We start from the raw sequence: 16,574 nt of genomic DNA, 5'->3' as shown, positions 1-16,574 counted from the left end.
AAATAAATCTTCCTGTCTTTAGGTGACGAGACCTACACAACCCCCCCCCCTTAGTTCTTGGGTGTTGTTTTGTTTGAAAGACCTATAAAGTGGCCTGCTGTTCCGATGGTCCGTCGATCATCCTTTGAGGTTCAGGTATACACAGCGTCCCGCTTCCTGAAGCATCTTCCTAGGTGTCCCGGCAGCGCTGGGCACCGCTCCGTAGGCATCCCTCGCCTGAGTCCGACGGCTTCCTCGCTCCGCTCTGCCGTCGTCGGGCAAAGCGGCCGGCCTCTCTTTCGCAGCCTCCTCATGCCGTCCTTTCTTGCCTTGCAGGCCCCGTGGTCCTCAGCACGCCGGCCCAGCTCATCGCGCCGGTGGTGGTAGCCAAGGGCACCCTCTCCATCACCACCACCGAGATCTACTTCGAGGTAGACGAGGAGGACCCGGCCTTCAAAAAGATCGACCCTAAAGTGAGTACAGGACCCAAGTGGGGGGGGGGTTGGGAGGGGAGGGGGAGGTTTACCATAACCATGAATTGAGGAATGCTCCCAAGTGCCTGGAAGCGCCCCTCTCCTTGCTCCCCTTCGTCTGACTCCGTGGCTGTTTAATTTAAGAGCGCGGCGCGTTAATGATGTAAAATCCGCTCTTACTCCCGCGCTCGCTTTTTAACAAATCTCTCCCCCCCCCACTCCCCCCCAAGGCCTTTGTATGAACGTGGGCAGATTTAGCAGTTAAGCCAATTGCTTAGAAATCCCTCGAGGTAATGGCGGGCCCGCACTCCAGCCTCTTTCCTCGGGCACCCGCGGCAGAGAAGGAGACGCGCTCCCTCTCCGTCTGCCTTCGATGCAGTCCCCAGTGACTGGAGCTTCCGCTTCTGCGCGGGTGCGCGTTGCAGGGGCGCGCGAAGCAGCTATTGCAGAGTCTGGGCACTACCAAGGTTGGGGTGTGCAAAGAGAGAATCTCTCCCGAAGACCCATGGAGCAAGGAGATAGAGCGGAGAGTTACCTTGTTACAGAATTCAAAAGTTCACGTCCATGTCATTTTTCTTCTCTCCGGATCTATAGTGATATTGTTATTTTAATTTCACTTTCGTAGCCTTGTGTAAATACACACTATTGTGGCCTCACTGTCGAGGCCATCCGTCTGTTGCCCGCCTGCCAACCTTGACAGGAAGAATTAAAAGTGTCTTCCGGATTTTAAAACACACACACACACACACACAAGCAAAACAAAACATGGAGTTGGGTAACATGGCGAGTCTAACGGTTTTGCTGCAGCGCATCCAAGCGCGGGCAGAGCGCAGCTGAAGTTTGAAACAGTATCACCTGGGCAGATCTTGAGCACATTGTTGCACCCCCCTCAAGGCTTGCCGGGATATTTGCCCTTTGGCTGAATCACGGTTTGCATCCGGAAGGAACTGCCTGCTGCGCTCTCTGCGAGGGCAGGACGGGGCTTCTGGCGGAGGCGGCTCCTTTGCTCCGGCGGGGCCTCGGGAGAGGCCGGCGCGAGCTTTCACCAAACACAACTGGCGGCGGTTTTATGGCCAGGCTGGTGATGTTTAGGGCAAAGGTAGCAACATGCTTTACCTGACAATTGTTGGCTTGAGCCCCGCAAATCTCTAAACGTTGCAGCTTTCCCCTCCCTTCTCTCCAAGTGCTGTTAATTTTGTTACAAACTAGGCTCACTTGGGTAATGCGTGCCTTCAGCTTGGTTCAAAACCGGACAGCCGCGTTAGCCTGGCCCACTAAATCTTTTGAGAAGTAGATTTATTTCCTGACGGTTGTAAAAATGTTACTCGCTTAATTGCCACACACCGGAGTGTGACCGATGTCGATGGCCTTCAGGACCCCATTTTTTTAGGGTAGGCTACACCGATTTTTATCTTCATTTTAAAGTACGCTACTTTTAACGGGGCGTCAAGGGCTTCAGACCCGCTTTACACCGCCCCTCCCCGCCCACCCCCCAAAAGAGAGAATGTAGGGCTTGCAGAAACCCAGATGGAATCCAGCACTGAAACTCTTAAGCATATTTATTTTCCTTTTATTTATTAGCTTGTAATTAAATAAAATCAGCAACAGAAATTTAAATCACAAAAAGTAATTATCCAGTGTATTTCAAGTGCATTTTTCCAATATATAATTCCAATATTCACAATTATATAAGCAAAATCCAAATTTCTTCTGAATATATTTAAATAACATTTCAAGTATATTTATGGAATGGTAGAAATAGAACGAGCAATATATTTGAAACAAAAAAATGTAAACTTTTTTTTTTTAGCTTAGACACTTCAAAAGACAAGTAACAAAAGTACCATGATAAAATCTACCTTTTTTTTAAGCGGTATCTTCTTAAGCAGAAAATGTCCTGAAGTATCCAAAATGGCAATTTAACTTCTTTTCACCAAATCACAAAACACTAACACCCACAATTTCAAAGACAATGTGAGATCACAATATTCCATACAATTTTTTTTAAAAAAAAATGTACAGGGGAAGAGTTGGGACAGTTGTGGTTTGGTTTGCTTTGTTTTTGTTTTGTTTTTTCTATCTAATGGTTGTGGTTATTTGGGTGGCATCTTCAAATTCTTACTCGCACAAAAATCCCGGCCTCGTTATAATCCATTGGTCTGGCTTCTAGGCGGAGTGGTCACAATCAGGCTAAAAACGGCAGCCCATATTGCATTTCCCCTGGTGATAATCATACACGGTTTCGTTTCGTTTTGTTTTCCGGACAGGCTTTTAAAACCGGGATACCGGCAAGAGTCATAATACTTGCAGTTGGTTTGGTGTGCGTGTGCGCGCAGGCGGGCAGCCTCTTCCACGAACGCAGGGCGACGTTTGCCCCGTCAACCCAGCAGAATCCTCCGAACAGAAAGGCAGTTTTTTCTTTTCTTTTCGCGGGGGAGAGCAGAATAGTGTCAGGCCGCCGCTGGCTGGCCCTCTAAAGTTTCTCCAAACTTTTAGGGTTGGTGAGGATCTCCCTGGCGAGCCGCCACGTTTGTTTGGCCGCGTTTTCGAGGGCCGAGTGCGGCTTGCCCTGGAAGAGGTCTAAGTTGGGCAAGAAGTAGTGCGGGCAGCGCCTGCACTGCAGGCACGAGATGAGCTGCAGCAAGATGCCATTGAGCCGGTCGCCCAGGCACGACTCGTCCCAGTCCGACTCCCGGGGATGCTTCTCGCACTCGTACGACACCAGAGTCTTCATGTGGTAGTTGTTGAGCGGCTGCCCGGGCAGCTCGAGGTGGCGATCCCGCAGCGTCTTGAGGATGGAGAGGCATTTCTTTCGGCAGCCGCCCATCTGCAGCCGGTTCTCGGCCTCGGCGAACTGTAGCACCCAGGCGTCGCTCTCCGCCGAGCTCTGCTTGCCGGCCAGCGAGTGGCACTCCTTAGAGAGCAGGTTGAAGCCCTCGGCTTTCACCTCGGCCACGCGGTTGGGCCCCGGCCAGGGGATGTGAGGCAGCGGCCAGTGCGCCGCGCTGCGCGGCCAGATGCCCGTGCACTTGAAGGCGGGCGTGATCTGCACCACGTAGCGGTCGCGGATGCGCAGCTTGACCTCGCTCGTGTCCGCCACCATCTTCACCACGTCGCGGTAGCTGCACTTGTCCACGGCCTGCGCCACCAGCGTCTGGAAGCGCGAGCGGATCTTGCGCGCAGACAGGTAGCCCGAGGCCGTGATGAACTCCACCCAGAGCGACATGCTCCGCTTGCGCCCGTCGCTCAGCTTGAGCACGGCGCAGCCGGGCAGCGAGCCGTCGTCGACGAAGTTAAAGACGCCCATCTGGTTGAGGTACAGCACCACCTCGAACTCGGTGGGCGAGATGACCTCGAGGCCCTCGTAGCGGTTGTCCATCTCGTTGAGGGAGCTGATGAAGCGCGGCTCCTGCACTTCCACCTCCTTCAGCACGTCCGACACCACCTTGCACACCTCGCGGATGGTCTTGGCGATGGCCGCCTTGCGCGCCTGGCACTTCTCGTTGTAGTATTTGTTGAGGTGGTACACCAGCTTGGCCTGCGCCGCGATCATGTTGGGACAGAGATCCGGGTTGTAGACCGGAGTCTCGCAGTACGCGCTGGGATCCAATGCGGCTGCTAAGGCGGGAGCCAACTTCAGACGGGAATCCGGACGCCCGGATCGGGGAAGCGGAGCCCGAGGCCGCCAAAGGCGCTGCTCTTGCCGCCGCCGCTGCTCCTTCTGCTGCTCAGCTCCGAGGCTCGCTCGCAGAGCTGTCTTTCTCTCTCCTTGCTGGCTGGAGGTGGACACTTCTGCCCCGGATAGATCTCCGAGTCTTTCCCAAACACGCACAGGCACACAAACCCCTGGGTTTTTTGTTGGAAAGGATCCTTCAGCGAGCAGAGGAAAGCATGGAAGAGCTGCACTTAAAAAAAGGGAAGCAAAGTTTGCGCCCAGTTGCAGCCGGGCTCCCACCAGTCAAAATAATAACACATCGGAGCAGGCATTTATTTTTCTCCTGGAGTCACCATGGGGTGTGTGTGAGTGTGTCTGCGCGCAATGTTGGTAGTCAGGGGGGGGGGATTTCTGGGTGTTTCTCTTTCTCTCTCCCCCTGTGTGTGTGTGTGTGTGTGTGTCTCCCTGTCTCTGAGTGTGTGTATATGTCAGGAGAAGCTGGCTGTTGGTTTGTATAAGAGCCCAGATGCACTCGCGTGGAAATTATAAAGGCAGGGCCAGGCAGGCGGGCGGCCAATCGCCACTGGGCTCGTCACGGCAGCCTCTTCCAGCTCCAGCCTGGTTAATTAATCCCTCTCGGGGAGACAGGGAAACGCACAAACTCAAGGTAGGGGGCTGGTGGCAGAAAGGGACCAGCCAGGCCAGCGACCCATTGGGCAGGCGAGGAGGCGGAAGGCGGCTACGGCTGTTGGGGAAAGGACTTCTTGCCACTCTTCTCGCCAGGCGTCCTCCGGAGCCTGCTCGTGGCGCAAACGGGACCGCAGGTGCCAGGAACCCGGCACCCTTCGCCCGGCGAACTGGAGAGGCGCTTCGCTCCGGGGAAAAGGAAGCGGAGACATCACATGCGAAAACTTGGCTTCAACTGGCGCTGCCTGATAGACGTTGGAAACAGCTGGGAAGTTCTCCGCTTGTCAACTGGGCTAGCCTAATGTTAGAAAGTCACCGGTTGTACGATAGAGGGAAAATATGTACCAGGAGCAGCAGCCTCCTCCTCTTTCTTCTTCCTCCCCAATTAAATAGCACAAAAGGCGAGTTGACGGGTCTCAATCGATTGGATGCAAATGGAGGCGCGTTTTTTACCTGGCTCTTTAGATTGGTAGCAGCTGAAGGAAGCGACCACTCGCTGGCGGGCTCGACAGTTTTCCGGATTGAGTTTCCGAAGACGCGTAGCCCTGGCAAGCAATGAGTTAGTTGCCTTGTTGCCGCCTTTGTGTACCGCACGTGTCGCAAAGGTGCCCAGCCTCATTAGCAGCAACATTGTGGCAAAGTAAATGGCAACTCTTAAAGGTCTGAAGTGGGCAGGTTTCTGCACCCCACCCCACCCCGTGTGGACTGTATTTGCAGTCTTGGTGGACTGTAATGGGAACGCGGGACAGAGGAGAAGCGGGAGAAATCGCGGTCAAGCTGGGAGGCAGCTTTTCTGTCCCATTTGGACCGTCCAGGTTTAGGGCAGCGCTAGATATGAGCCAAGATCCCCTCCAGTGCCTCCAAGCAGAGCTGTTTGTTGCGCATAGCCGGCCACAGGGAAGTATTCTGGTTTGCTGCCTGGTCTCTTGTTCCAAGAAGCAACACAGTTCGGAACTGGGAGGGGAGCCCTGGAGCAGCTCCCCCTTCCCCTCTCCCTTGAACGGCTTCCAAAAGCATCTATGAGCATCTTAATGTTAAAATTAATTGGCTGCTGTCTAGGGAAAGTTAAGCGCGCTTTAGTTAATTCGAAATCAATGGGATTTAAGCCTGCATCCTAAAGATGTTGCTCAGAAATATCCCTTAAAATCAATTAATAAGCGTAAAACTAGACTGATGGGTGTTTTTTTAAAAAAAAACAAAAACTTGCTGCTCAAGCCTATACACGTCTACTCGTAATTAAGTCCCACTGAGTTCAGTGGGGCATACTCTCAAGTAAATGAATATAGAATTTTAGAGCCTTAAGCTTGTGCCTAAACCCCATTGATTTCAGTAGAAATCAGGCGCGCTTGATTTGCTCTGAATTTAAGCCCCTTTGTTTATCAGTTGCTCCCTTAAATCTGATGCATGTCTACTTAGAAGTAAGGCCAACTGAGTCCAATCGGGTTTACTGCCAAGGAACGGAATAGGATTGCAACCTTATCCTCCTGCGCTGTTGCAGAATTTGTTCAGAGCTCGGGTGTCAATTATTATTATTATTTCGTTGCACTGATTAAACCTACTTCCAGATAATGGTGAACTTCCTTATACCTCGGTCCTAAAGGCATTTGCTTCCAAGCAAGTCCATCGACAAGTCGCGTGTTGGGCACTGCAGCAGCCCGGTCCCTTTAGAATCCTGTTGTGGCTGCTTGGCCTTTCAGATCACCTTTGCGTCTAGCGATCTGTTTGGGTTGCCTTCACTTGTGCACTTCTCCGGGCGTGTTAGGTCGTCGAATTAGATAGCGGCGAAAGGAGGAGAAACTGGAGCCGCCGCCTAGGGCGCGGCGAGGCAGCGGTAGCGCATCCTCCTGTGGGCGCAGGGCTTTGCGGATTAGGATCTGGCGGGGCGCACATTTTCTGCGCGGCCGTTTTCTCTCTGGGCAGGGATTGCAAACGGCGTCGAGACGCTTCCAGACAGCAGCTCACCAGCGTGGCCTTGCCTGAACTTAGCTTCAGAAATGTGCGTGGGGGAGGGAAGGATCGTGGGCGAGCAGATAGGTTGGGGTCGAGCAGCCCAACAACAGGTGGAAGGGCGCCAGGAGAGACGCTGCGCAAGCAAATCTCTTTCCTGCAGAGAAGAGATCCCTGCATCCCTTCCTGCCATTTCCCTTCGCCCTCTAGCCTCTAAGACGCTTGAGCTTGCGAAGGGGAAAGGTACTAGCATGGCCCTCTCACATTTTATCTCCTTCATCCTGAGGGTGTTTGGGAGTCGGTGGGAGAAGGGACCAGGGTCCTGCGCAAGGAGAGTCTGGCAAGCATCTCGACTTTGCTTCTCTGAACCGGGAGCCCGGCCTGGAGCACAGTCCCTGCACTTCTTTTTAACAGTACTGTATTACAGTAGTAGCTAACAGACTGTGTTGCCCAAATACAGAAATTTTTCTGGAACTGCGCAGTGAACTAAAAACAGGGAAAACCACATACCGGTAGTAATAGATTGAAATTCGGTTCTCAGTGGAGGTCCAACAAAACTCCTCTGTGATAACTGAAAATAGTCACAACAAAGCCCTCTCCAACTGGTTCCTCTATGCTTTTCTAGCTGCTGAGATGACACATACAGTGAAGTCTTTAGACTTATATTTAGCTTGTTTCCATAATGATAAGGTGAAGGTTAGAATTAACTCCCTTTAAACTTCCTTACAATGGTTAGGACTGAGCTATAAATGGGTTGAATTATCTGTTACACCACGAAGTTGTTAATGTTTCTTGCAGAATATTGTCATTAAATATAAAATAATTACAGAAATTTATAGGCCTGCATTAGCAAAATGTTGCTACACCTCAGATTGTGATCTGTGCATGTCTATTTTGCATGTAAAATATAATTCAGTGGAACTTACTACTTAGTAACTATGTATGGAATTGGAGACTAAAACTGCACGCTTGTGTACTTGGGAGAGTAGGTTCTATTGAATGCAGTGGGACTTACTTACAAGTAAACATGTACAGTACTGTACCAGACAGTACAACCCAATGATTGAACTGCAGTTCCACTAGATTAAATATCCCTTTATAAATTTATACTGTAGATCAAACTGCTTTTCACATAGTGTTAAAAGTTTTGATTCTTTAAAATTAATTCAGTAACTGATGCAGTTGGTCCAGATATTTTGATTTATTTGAACTGTAAACCTAATCTAATAAATATAGAAGGATAACATTTAGGAATTATTATTATTATTATTATTATTATTATTATTATTATATTAAAAATATTTGTTGTTGCATACAAAAACACGTAGGCACTGAGAAAAGCTGTGTAACATAGCAATGATGTTATAGAATTTAGCATACTAGATTAAAATTAATTCCAATTTTCAAACATTTTGTAAGGCATTTTTAAATATTTGTTTAAAGGTGTTTGGAAGTTTTTCACATCCACTTGTAGTACGGGTGTTTAAAACTAGTCTAGATACAAAATTCAATGTGAACTTTAATTTTATTTTTTAAAATTTAGTCCTGCTAGGATTTATGCCAATTTTAATTGCACTGAATCCAAATACAACTAAACTGAAATGAATCCCTTTGATTCTCTTTGTGATGAATTGGACTGAATGTTAACAAAGACTTTTAGACTTCATAGTCATACAGAAGTCTCACATTAGATGAACAAATATAAATTAAGATGCTTGTTTGAAGGTGGATAGCACACTTTACATATGTTCCTATATTTAAAATAGTCAGTTTTCTGTTTTCATTACATCCACCTATCAACTGAATCAAGTTTGGTCTTAGCGATAAGGACTTCTATCAGCAGAGCAAGATGAAAATAACCCAGTGGAAATTACAATTGATAATTGTGTAAGAAATTAAAGGTGTAGGAAACTCTGAGGAGTGACTTTCTTCAAATTCTGCTGCTGTTGTTCCTGTTGCAGTCTTGCTCAGTTTTACAGCCTCTGCTGGGAACTCCTGCTCCCATACTTTCACATAAAATATATTGTGCAATATTGTTGCAGTATTATTCCAACAGCCTATCTCAGTTGGAAAAGAAGTGTGCCTAGACTGGTTTTGCGTTCAGCAAACAGAATTTATTAATTAGCAACTTCATTTTTAAATTTTACAAATATTGGCTTTCCAGCTAGAAAAAATGTGTTGGTGGCTTCGAATGCACAAACGCTTCTATTTATGAATTATGCCACATTGAATTCTTTTTGTGTAGTTGTGATTCTTCACACCACTGTTCATAAGTTTAAAGTCTTGTTTTTTAATATCTGTTTATTTCACTAGGGAAACAGAATATGAAGTGGGTTTTATTGAATTATTTATCCCTGTTGTTGGAGTGGGTTTGAAGGCTCATTTAATGTATCTGATATTCTAACAGTTCTCCACCCCCACCCATTTCATTACACATCATCCTGCAAGCCAAAATAAATTTCTTTTTTGCTCTAAAAAAATGAAGCATACTTCTTCGTAGTAGATTCACTTTTATTGTCATTGGGGAAAAAATAAAGGTGTATTTTATTCAAGTTTAATTTATGGTAACTTTGAGTTTTTGTATTTCTTTTGTTATGACTTTTTCAAACTAAGTGAATAAAGGGAGAAACATACTATTAAAAGGGTAATCAGAGTAATTTCCATAATGCTTTTTTCATGTTTATAATTTTAAAATACCTTATCTACAGATAGACTACATCATTATATTACAAAGGACTTGTGCATAAGTTTATATATTTACAGTTGCTTAGAAATTTCACAGGGTACGACTCATGCAAAAATCAAGACTGCAGCCATACTATTAGTATTTGACACAGTTACAGCCCCAGAGCTTCTTTACACATATATTATCTGTTGCAGATTTTGCTGAACTACAGCTCCCATCATTCCATTGGCCATGTTGGCTGAGGCTGATGGGAGTTTTCTACTGCTGGTCTAGAAAGAATTATGTTCTCTGCTCTTTCCCCTCCCCCCATTACTTCCTTTCTCCAAAACATTGCAAATCTATTGCAAATATTTCAGCAGTGTCATTCGGTTTTTGAAAAAAAAAGGTGAACAGGGTTATTTCCACAGTGACTCTGTTTGCGGTTAAATTGATACAGTTTTCCAATTCTCTGCCTGCCTCCTTTGCATTCTGACTGAGAAGTGCCCTCACTCATTGGACCCCAAACCCAGTATTGTAATGCTGTTTGGAGATGGTTGTTGTCTGTTTTCCTGTTTCCCATGTCCCAGATAATCCATCACAGCATGTCTGAAGAGGGAATTTTATAATCTGTGTTTTGATAGCTGCCATGGGCTGCTCAGCCCTCTTCTCCTGTCCCTTTGAAATGCAGTTTTTTCATTCCCCCTCCTCTGCCAAAGCACTATCCTAACTGCTTTCCCCATATATATAATTTAGTGCTGTGATTCTTGGGAAGCAAGAATTAAAACAGTACAAGCAAAAATCGCATGTGAGTACTGTGTATCACACAGATTCTTATGTCACTTACAGAGCTCAGGCATAGTGGGTAATATCCAAATAATGTTTCTCACAGATTAGGTATGGCGCTGTGCCAAAAAAATAAGCCAATGTATCTCCATAAATTTCCAAAATGGTATTTATACTACATTCTATTCTTCTGTACATTTGAGAACAACCACTAAGATCTCTCTGTTATGCACATTCTTATTCTTGTTTTAAATAAACCATTCAGTGTTGTTAGACAAACACACTTTCTTTCCTCTTTGCAACAACAGGTTGTATAGTGCTGGCGAGTAAATAGCAGGCAGGATAATATGGGGAAATGCACTGGTTTATTTATTTATTTATCAACTGCATCAAAAGCAGACATTCTCAGCATGCCAGATTTCAGTTAAAGCTGCCAACAGTGACGTTTTAAGAATCCTACTTTGGGAATGCTCTTTTTTTCCTGAACCCAGAATGGTCCATGGAATCAGAGGGGATTAGCTCCCTTTAATCTACTGCATCTGCAGTGGGTCATCCAACAGAACTTTCATTACTGTTTCATGTTGTATGTGATTAAGTGACTAAAATATTCAATACTGACCTTGAAAATAAAGCAGCATGTGTTGGATAAACAGCTTTGAAAGCTTAAAGTAATCTTTCCTATAAACAAGATTTTTACAATGTATTGTTTAACAGAGTGAACAGGATGACCACAAAAGCATAGTTTATAAGAGGGAACTGAATTTCTAGAAGTTGACATAAGTAAAAATGCACAAAAGATTAAAACACATTCTTATACTATCAGATGTTTTTCGGATGGTTAGCATGATGCACACAAGCCACCTTAGTTATTGTGAAGTACTCGTGCTTAAATGGATTTTTACCTCAGTTTAAGCACATTTACTCAGAAGCGTCCTACTGATTTTAGTTTAATTCGCCTCCCAAGTAAGGGCTGTTTTGAGATCTATTTTTCACATCTAAGATCACTATTATGCATGAAACTAGGTAGAAACCAATGTGAGAAAAATAAATAGCTTTTCTTTTAGTCACATGTAATCTGCCACAAGTATTCAGAGGCAGAAGTTGTAAATGAATCATTGTAGGTATGAAGCTGAGCATGAGTTTTAATAGGTCACTGTTAGGCATGCATTACACTGGGCTGAAACCAGTGTTTCTGGAAATAGTTGCCTAGAGTCACACAGCATCTGTGTTTCTGGATTTTTTGATCAGTTAGAAGTATGCAGTTAGAACCAGATTTTGCAACGCGATATTGGCAAACTTTTATGGTGTGATTTTGAACTTTAAAAAATGCATTGATTTAAGCTGTGAAATTCCTAGGTACAGAGAATCTGCAAGGCAAATTCAAAAGCACTCCACCACTAGTCACCTCCATACTGTACTGCTACTCTTTATAGCCGTTAACAAGGAGCCGCTTATCCTGAGAAACCAAAGAAATATCTGGATTCAACTAAGCCACGGTCCAGAGGCTGGTAGAAAATCCTTGTTACTGCTGCAACTGATGGAGATGTATCAACCATACTGTATATGCTCAGCCATTATTAGCCTGTGGCACTAGGGGTTTTTTTTCAAATTGGGAATTGTTGCATCTTTTCTCAGTAGTTGCAACAGCACAAGCCATTGTATGACTTATGGACATTATGGTATCTGATACGTTTGCAGATGGAGAGGTTTTGGTTGAACTGGCATTAGAAAGGGGAAATGTCATGGCAACACAGCTGTGTGTATGGACCATACTGCATGCTGGCACCATAGAGTTAGCAGGAATGAATAGTAACTCACTCTTACGTCAATAAAGGCCAATAACAATCGTAACACAGTAGCTTTATTTTAGTGACGTCTATATACCATGATCCAATAATTCTTTAGTTGAAATTTGGAAACTATTTTGCAAATCTTTTTTTCAGATTTGAAGCCTAATGGTAGACTAACAAATGTATTTTTAAACTAACTTTTGAGTTACAGTCTACTCAAAATAACTTAGAATAATATTAAAGCAACACAATATAGAAACCAACAATGGCAGATCTGAACAAAAAAGTCCAGTTAAAATAAATAGCAAGCACCAGTCTTAACTGGTGGGAGGGGTAGTACCCTTGGTGATCCTTCTAGCATAGTTTGTCCATCTTTGGACCCCATGCTGCACTCAGGGCTCATCTGTGGCTCCTAGAAGCTCTCAGCATATGACAGCAGCCACACCCCAGGAGTGACTTCCAACTGGCTGGTTAAACCAGGTGAGGGTAGCCAAGGGGTCTCAAACCCTCAGTGAGTTAGGGACTTTCCCTGCATGTGAAGACTGGCTCCAGCAGATTGAACGGATGAGACCAATAGTGGGTCCAACGGTCAATAAGGCAGTTTATGCACATTCTGTTGAGGGAAGTGAGGTCCAGATAGGGCTTGTCCACCTTGGAAGATAGCCCATCTAAGAGAAGGAAAACTCCCGTTCTAAACTTCAGTTCTATTGCTTTGGGGGATATATTCAGGAGAAGAAAGGGCTAAGAAGTAAGCCCTACACAAATCTAGAGTGGGGTACTTGTACCTAAGATAGTTGGATGGTGCTTTGTGTGCCTCCTTCCAGCAACTCCTGCAGCTAAGCTGGTGCAAAAGGTATTGCTCTGTTTTGTTGTTTGGGCAGCCCAGGACCTCCATACACACTGCCCAGGTTTGCTCCCCAGGGAGGTCACTTCGGTGCTGCTAACACAGCGGTTTGACTTCACTCCTGGAGGTGCACTCGTTGACTCTCAAGACAGATGCCAACAGCAACAATATAAACTGCAGCCCCATAGTAAAGCTCTCTCTCTCTCTCTCTCTCTCTCTCTCTCTCTCTCTCTCTCTCTCTCTCTCTCTAATATGCAAAGTCTCAGTATTGGACTATCTACTCTTTGTGAGGGAGGGGGACACTTAAAGCAGAATTTCCACTGTTCTGTGGTTCTCCAAAAGAAATGATCTTGTACATCTTTACTTGGAAATGAGTCTTGCTGAGCTTCAATGGTTATAACTCTCTGTGATATAATTTCACATGTATTTACTCAGAAGTAATCCCCACGAGTTCAGTGAGACATACTCTCAGATAAGCGAGTATACAATAGCAACCTTAATGACTGTTTTAAAATATACAGGGCAGCAGTGCTTTCAGTAATGCTTCCTCTGCCAGTGTGAGGAGTGTCTCTAAATGTCCCCATTGATGACGGCTGGAGAAATTATTTTGACGAGTGATATGAAATGCATCTCCTCTGGAACACATTCTTTAAATATCATTCTAATTCCGGATGAAGCCATGACAGATCACCCAAAAAGTCAACACTCGTGCAAGTTTTCCCCCAAACTACACTATAAAGCAGATCAAGCTGTGATTAAAAATGTGGAATTCAGGGTGGCCCAAGTCATTGAGCTGACTGAGACAAAGCACAAGATGGTGCTCCCCCAAACTCTGTTCCACAATTTGCAGCTGCACTGGCAACTGAATCTTAACCTCAACATTGTCCATCTGCCAGTGTCCTCCATTGCACATCAGGGCAGCTCAGAAAGTGTCTGAACCACACTTCTATTCAGGCGGTGAACATAAAAGCAACGCAGTATTAAGACCAACAACTAATAAAATCAAAACAACATGAAATTTGAGGGAAATCTGCTAAGGGGTTGCAGGACAGGCAAAGCTCTGTCAGCCAACACGTTGCTACATCTGTCCCCAACCCCCTCCATTGCAGCCACACTTTTCTGTCTAGTGGTAGGGTCGGTCCTGGTGGAATGTCATTTTCCTGCATTTCCTCTTTTACTGACTGGATGAAGCAACTGTCCACATTGTACTGTATATGTCAAGAGGACATACTGGGCATCATAAAATAAAAATCTGAAATATTGGCTTAGGGTAGAAGCTAAATAACTGCTGTTGGCTTGCAAAAAGCTGAAGCTAGCACCTAGGATTTGCTGCCTCTTCCTTTTTGAGCCGTGCTCTTCAACAGTTGATAAAATATGGTATCCATTCCTAAATGTCATTGCTATATAGCTGGTGGATCATTTCTCCATTTGCAGTTCTTTCTTTGCTGCTTTCTGCTGCTTGCTTTGTGCTGGTAAAACCCACTCTCTGTGTCCCTGTGGTCTGTAACTTCCAGCAGTAGCTGTGTTGCCCTATTGCAGCAAAAACAACAGAGTGTCCCCAGGCACCTTGAAGACTAGCAGGTTTATTGTGGGATACATTTTCATAGGCCCCACCGCCCACTTTCACTTTTTATTTTCAATCACATACAGCTTATTTCATGATCTTCCTTATAGTTCTTCTTTGTGCCTTTTTCTTTCTCTCCAAATATTTAAGTGTAGATAAATCTTAAAAATTTACTACGGAAGATGTCAAAGGGAAACCCCTTGCTGCATCTTTTATTCTAGTAGTGCATCAGAAGAACCATGTCGAATAGAGGTTGCCACGGATTGCACTTAAAGCTAACTAACAAAATTAAAAGCTGAATAAAATTTACTCAAACATTCTCGAAAAAACTTGGATGTGAAAATATCTGAACTTACATGTGGATGCAAATCTGGCTTCTTGTTAAAAGACTTGAAAGTGGTCAAGATAATATTTTTAAATTTTTAAATTTTATTTTAAAAACAAGAAAACTGCAGACTTGTCCGCCTAACCTCTTTTCCAGGCAAGCACAGAATGCATTTGAAAGCTAGAATGGTACATGTAACCAACCTTGTTGCGGAACGGTCATTGTGGTTTGTTACAAAAGGAGGTTTGTCTCACTAACGTTTTAAGTTCTTCTACACCAGCTGCTTTTCTTGAGAGATGTACTGAAAACAGCTTGTGCAGTCTGTACCTCATCACTGTACTAGCCTTAATTAGGATTGATTTTAGAGGGAGGGGGGTTAGTGAGTACTTTTTAAAGGAAGCACTCATTTTATCTGTATGTTGTCTCAGGATGCCTGTCAAACAGCAGGCTGCAGTACATGTACACACAACCAAGCACACACACCGCCAGTAGCAAAAGGTTTTTCCAGCTTTTCTACTAATGCAGTTCTCCCCCACTGTTCTTCTCTATAGACACAGGGGTGAAGTCCATCTTCACATGCGTCTCCATGCATCATCTGCTGGTAGGAAAGATAGGCAGTTCATTTCTTTATGCTGTGCCATGAAAACTACCAGCACGGGATTTTATCAGGGCAAAGAGAGACAAATTTGAGAGCCCCTCCTTGTCCCAGAAATAAACAATTTGGTGCAGACACATAACCTTAAAAGGGATTCTTTTTTCTTTTTCTTTTAGCGGTAAGAGTAGCTGCTCATTTACACAGAAAACATCCAGTAGACGTGATCTTCTTGGGTTGTCAAATAGGCTTTTGCCAAAGCCCCCCTCATTGATATAGTGCTTTTTTACCCTCTAGTTTTAAAAGTATAAAGCTGAGATGCTGAAGAAACCACTTGATATCATCAGAGAGGATGAGGAATCTTCCTCATCCAAGAAAAATGCTAAAATTTTACCTTTTTTAGGTTTTATATAAAAATGCAACTGAAGGGAATGTGATTGAGGAATATTTGTACGTGTGTGTGTGTGTGTGTGTGTGTGTGTGTGTATCTTTAAGAGGACATCACTGGACTTTGGAGTATTAGACAACTACCACCTGGTCAGAAAGGCCCTCTTTTTTGGACAGGTCGTTTCCAGTCCACTTCAGGTGTCCCTGGAGGAAATTGTTTTGAGGCTTATTTCCATATGGTTTCAAGGCTTGTTTTGGCATTGACAGAGCCTTGGTCACCTGCATGGATTACTTTTATTGCTCTCACAGCAGATTTTGATACCACTGACTGTGGTAGTCTTCTGTATCAGTGCTAGGGATTGACATTTGAGGGCACTCTGTTACAGTGGTTATGTTCCTAAATGCAGGATCAATACCACAAAGTAGCACTGGGTGGTTTCTGCTTGGCTCTCTGACAGTTATGTTGTGGGCCCCACGAGATTCCATTCAGTTCCTGATGAAGGTTATCTGGGAATTTGTCAGTGTGTGGATGACACCACTCTGTGCCTTCGTTCCATCTGAATCAGGTGCTGGACTGGTGGTTGAGGACGTAATGGGCTGGATAAAGGTTAAGAAAGAATCCTGACAAGATTTGGGCCTGCATTGTGGGTAGTTCTAAAGTCCACTAATTGAATAGGTGACCTGTCTTTGAATGGAACTGCACTCCTCCTGAAAAGAGTAAGTTTATAGTCTGAAGGTGCTTCCTGAGTTAATGCTATCATTTGGGGCCCAAATAGCCTTGATGAGAGGAAGTTTCTTCCTCCAGCTCACAACTCTCCTCTTTGCATGGAATTACTCAGTTTTGGACCACATTCTTTAGAGTTACAACCTTCTCAGTTGTATT

At 44.9% G+C, this 16,574-nt stretch overlaps 2 protein-coding genes across 5 annotated transcripts in view; one reads left to right on the top strand and one right to left on the bottom strand.

The window, feature by feature from the left end:
* NBEA (neurobeachin) overlaps positions 1–16,574 on the top strand; it is a 365,422-nt gene that overhangs the window by 213,735 nt on the left and 135,113 nt on the right. For all 4 annotated transcript variants that reach the window (XM_088668226.1, XM_060273786.2, XM_088668227.1 and 1 more), the window contains one exon: positions 316–452. In XM_088668226.1, coding sequence (XP_088524352.1) covers positions 316–452 — 137 coding nt within the window. The remainder of the gene's footprint in view (positions 1–315; positions 453–16,574) is intronic.
* MAB21L1 (mab-21 like 1) lies at positions 2,007–4,627 on the bottom strand. The gene has a single exon (XM_035114668.3). The coding sequence runs from the start codon at positions 4,003–4,005 to the stop codon at positions 2,926–2,928; it is 1,080 nt and encodes a 359-aa protein (XP_034970559.1). The 5' UTR covers positions 4,006–4,627; the 3' UTR covers positions 2,007–2,925.

Source organism: Zootoca vivipara, chromosome 4 (assembly GCF_965207765.1).
Source record: "Zootoca vivipara chromosome 4, rZooViv2.hap1.1, whole genome shotgun sequence".
Taxonomy (NCBI): Eukaryota; Metazoa; Chordata; class Lepidosauria; order Squamata; family Lacertidae; genus Zootoca; species Zootoca vivipara.
The sequence above is the reverse complement of the archived record's forward strand: the minus strand, read 5'-3'. Positions and strand labels throughout refer to the sequence as shown.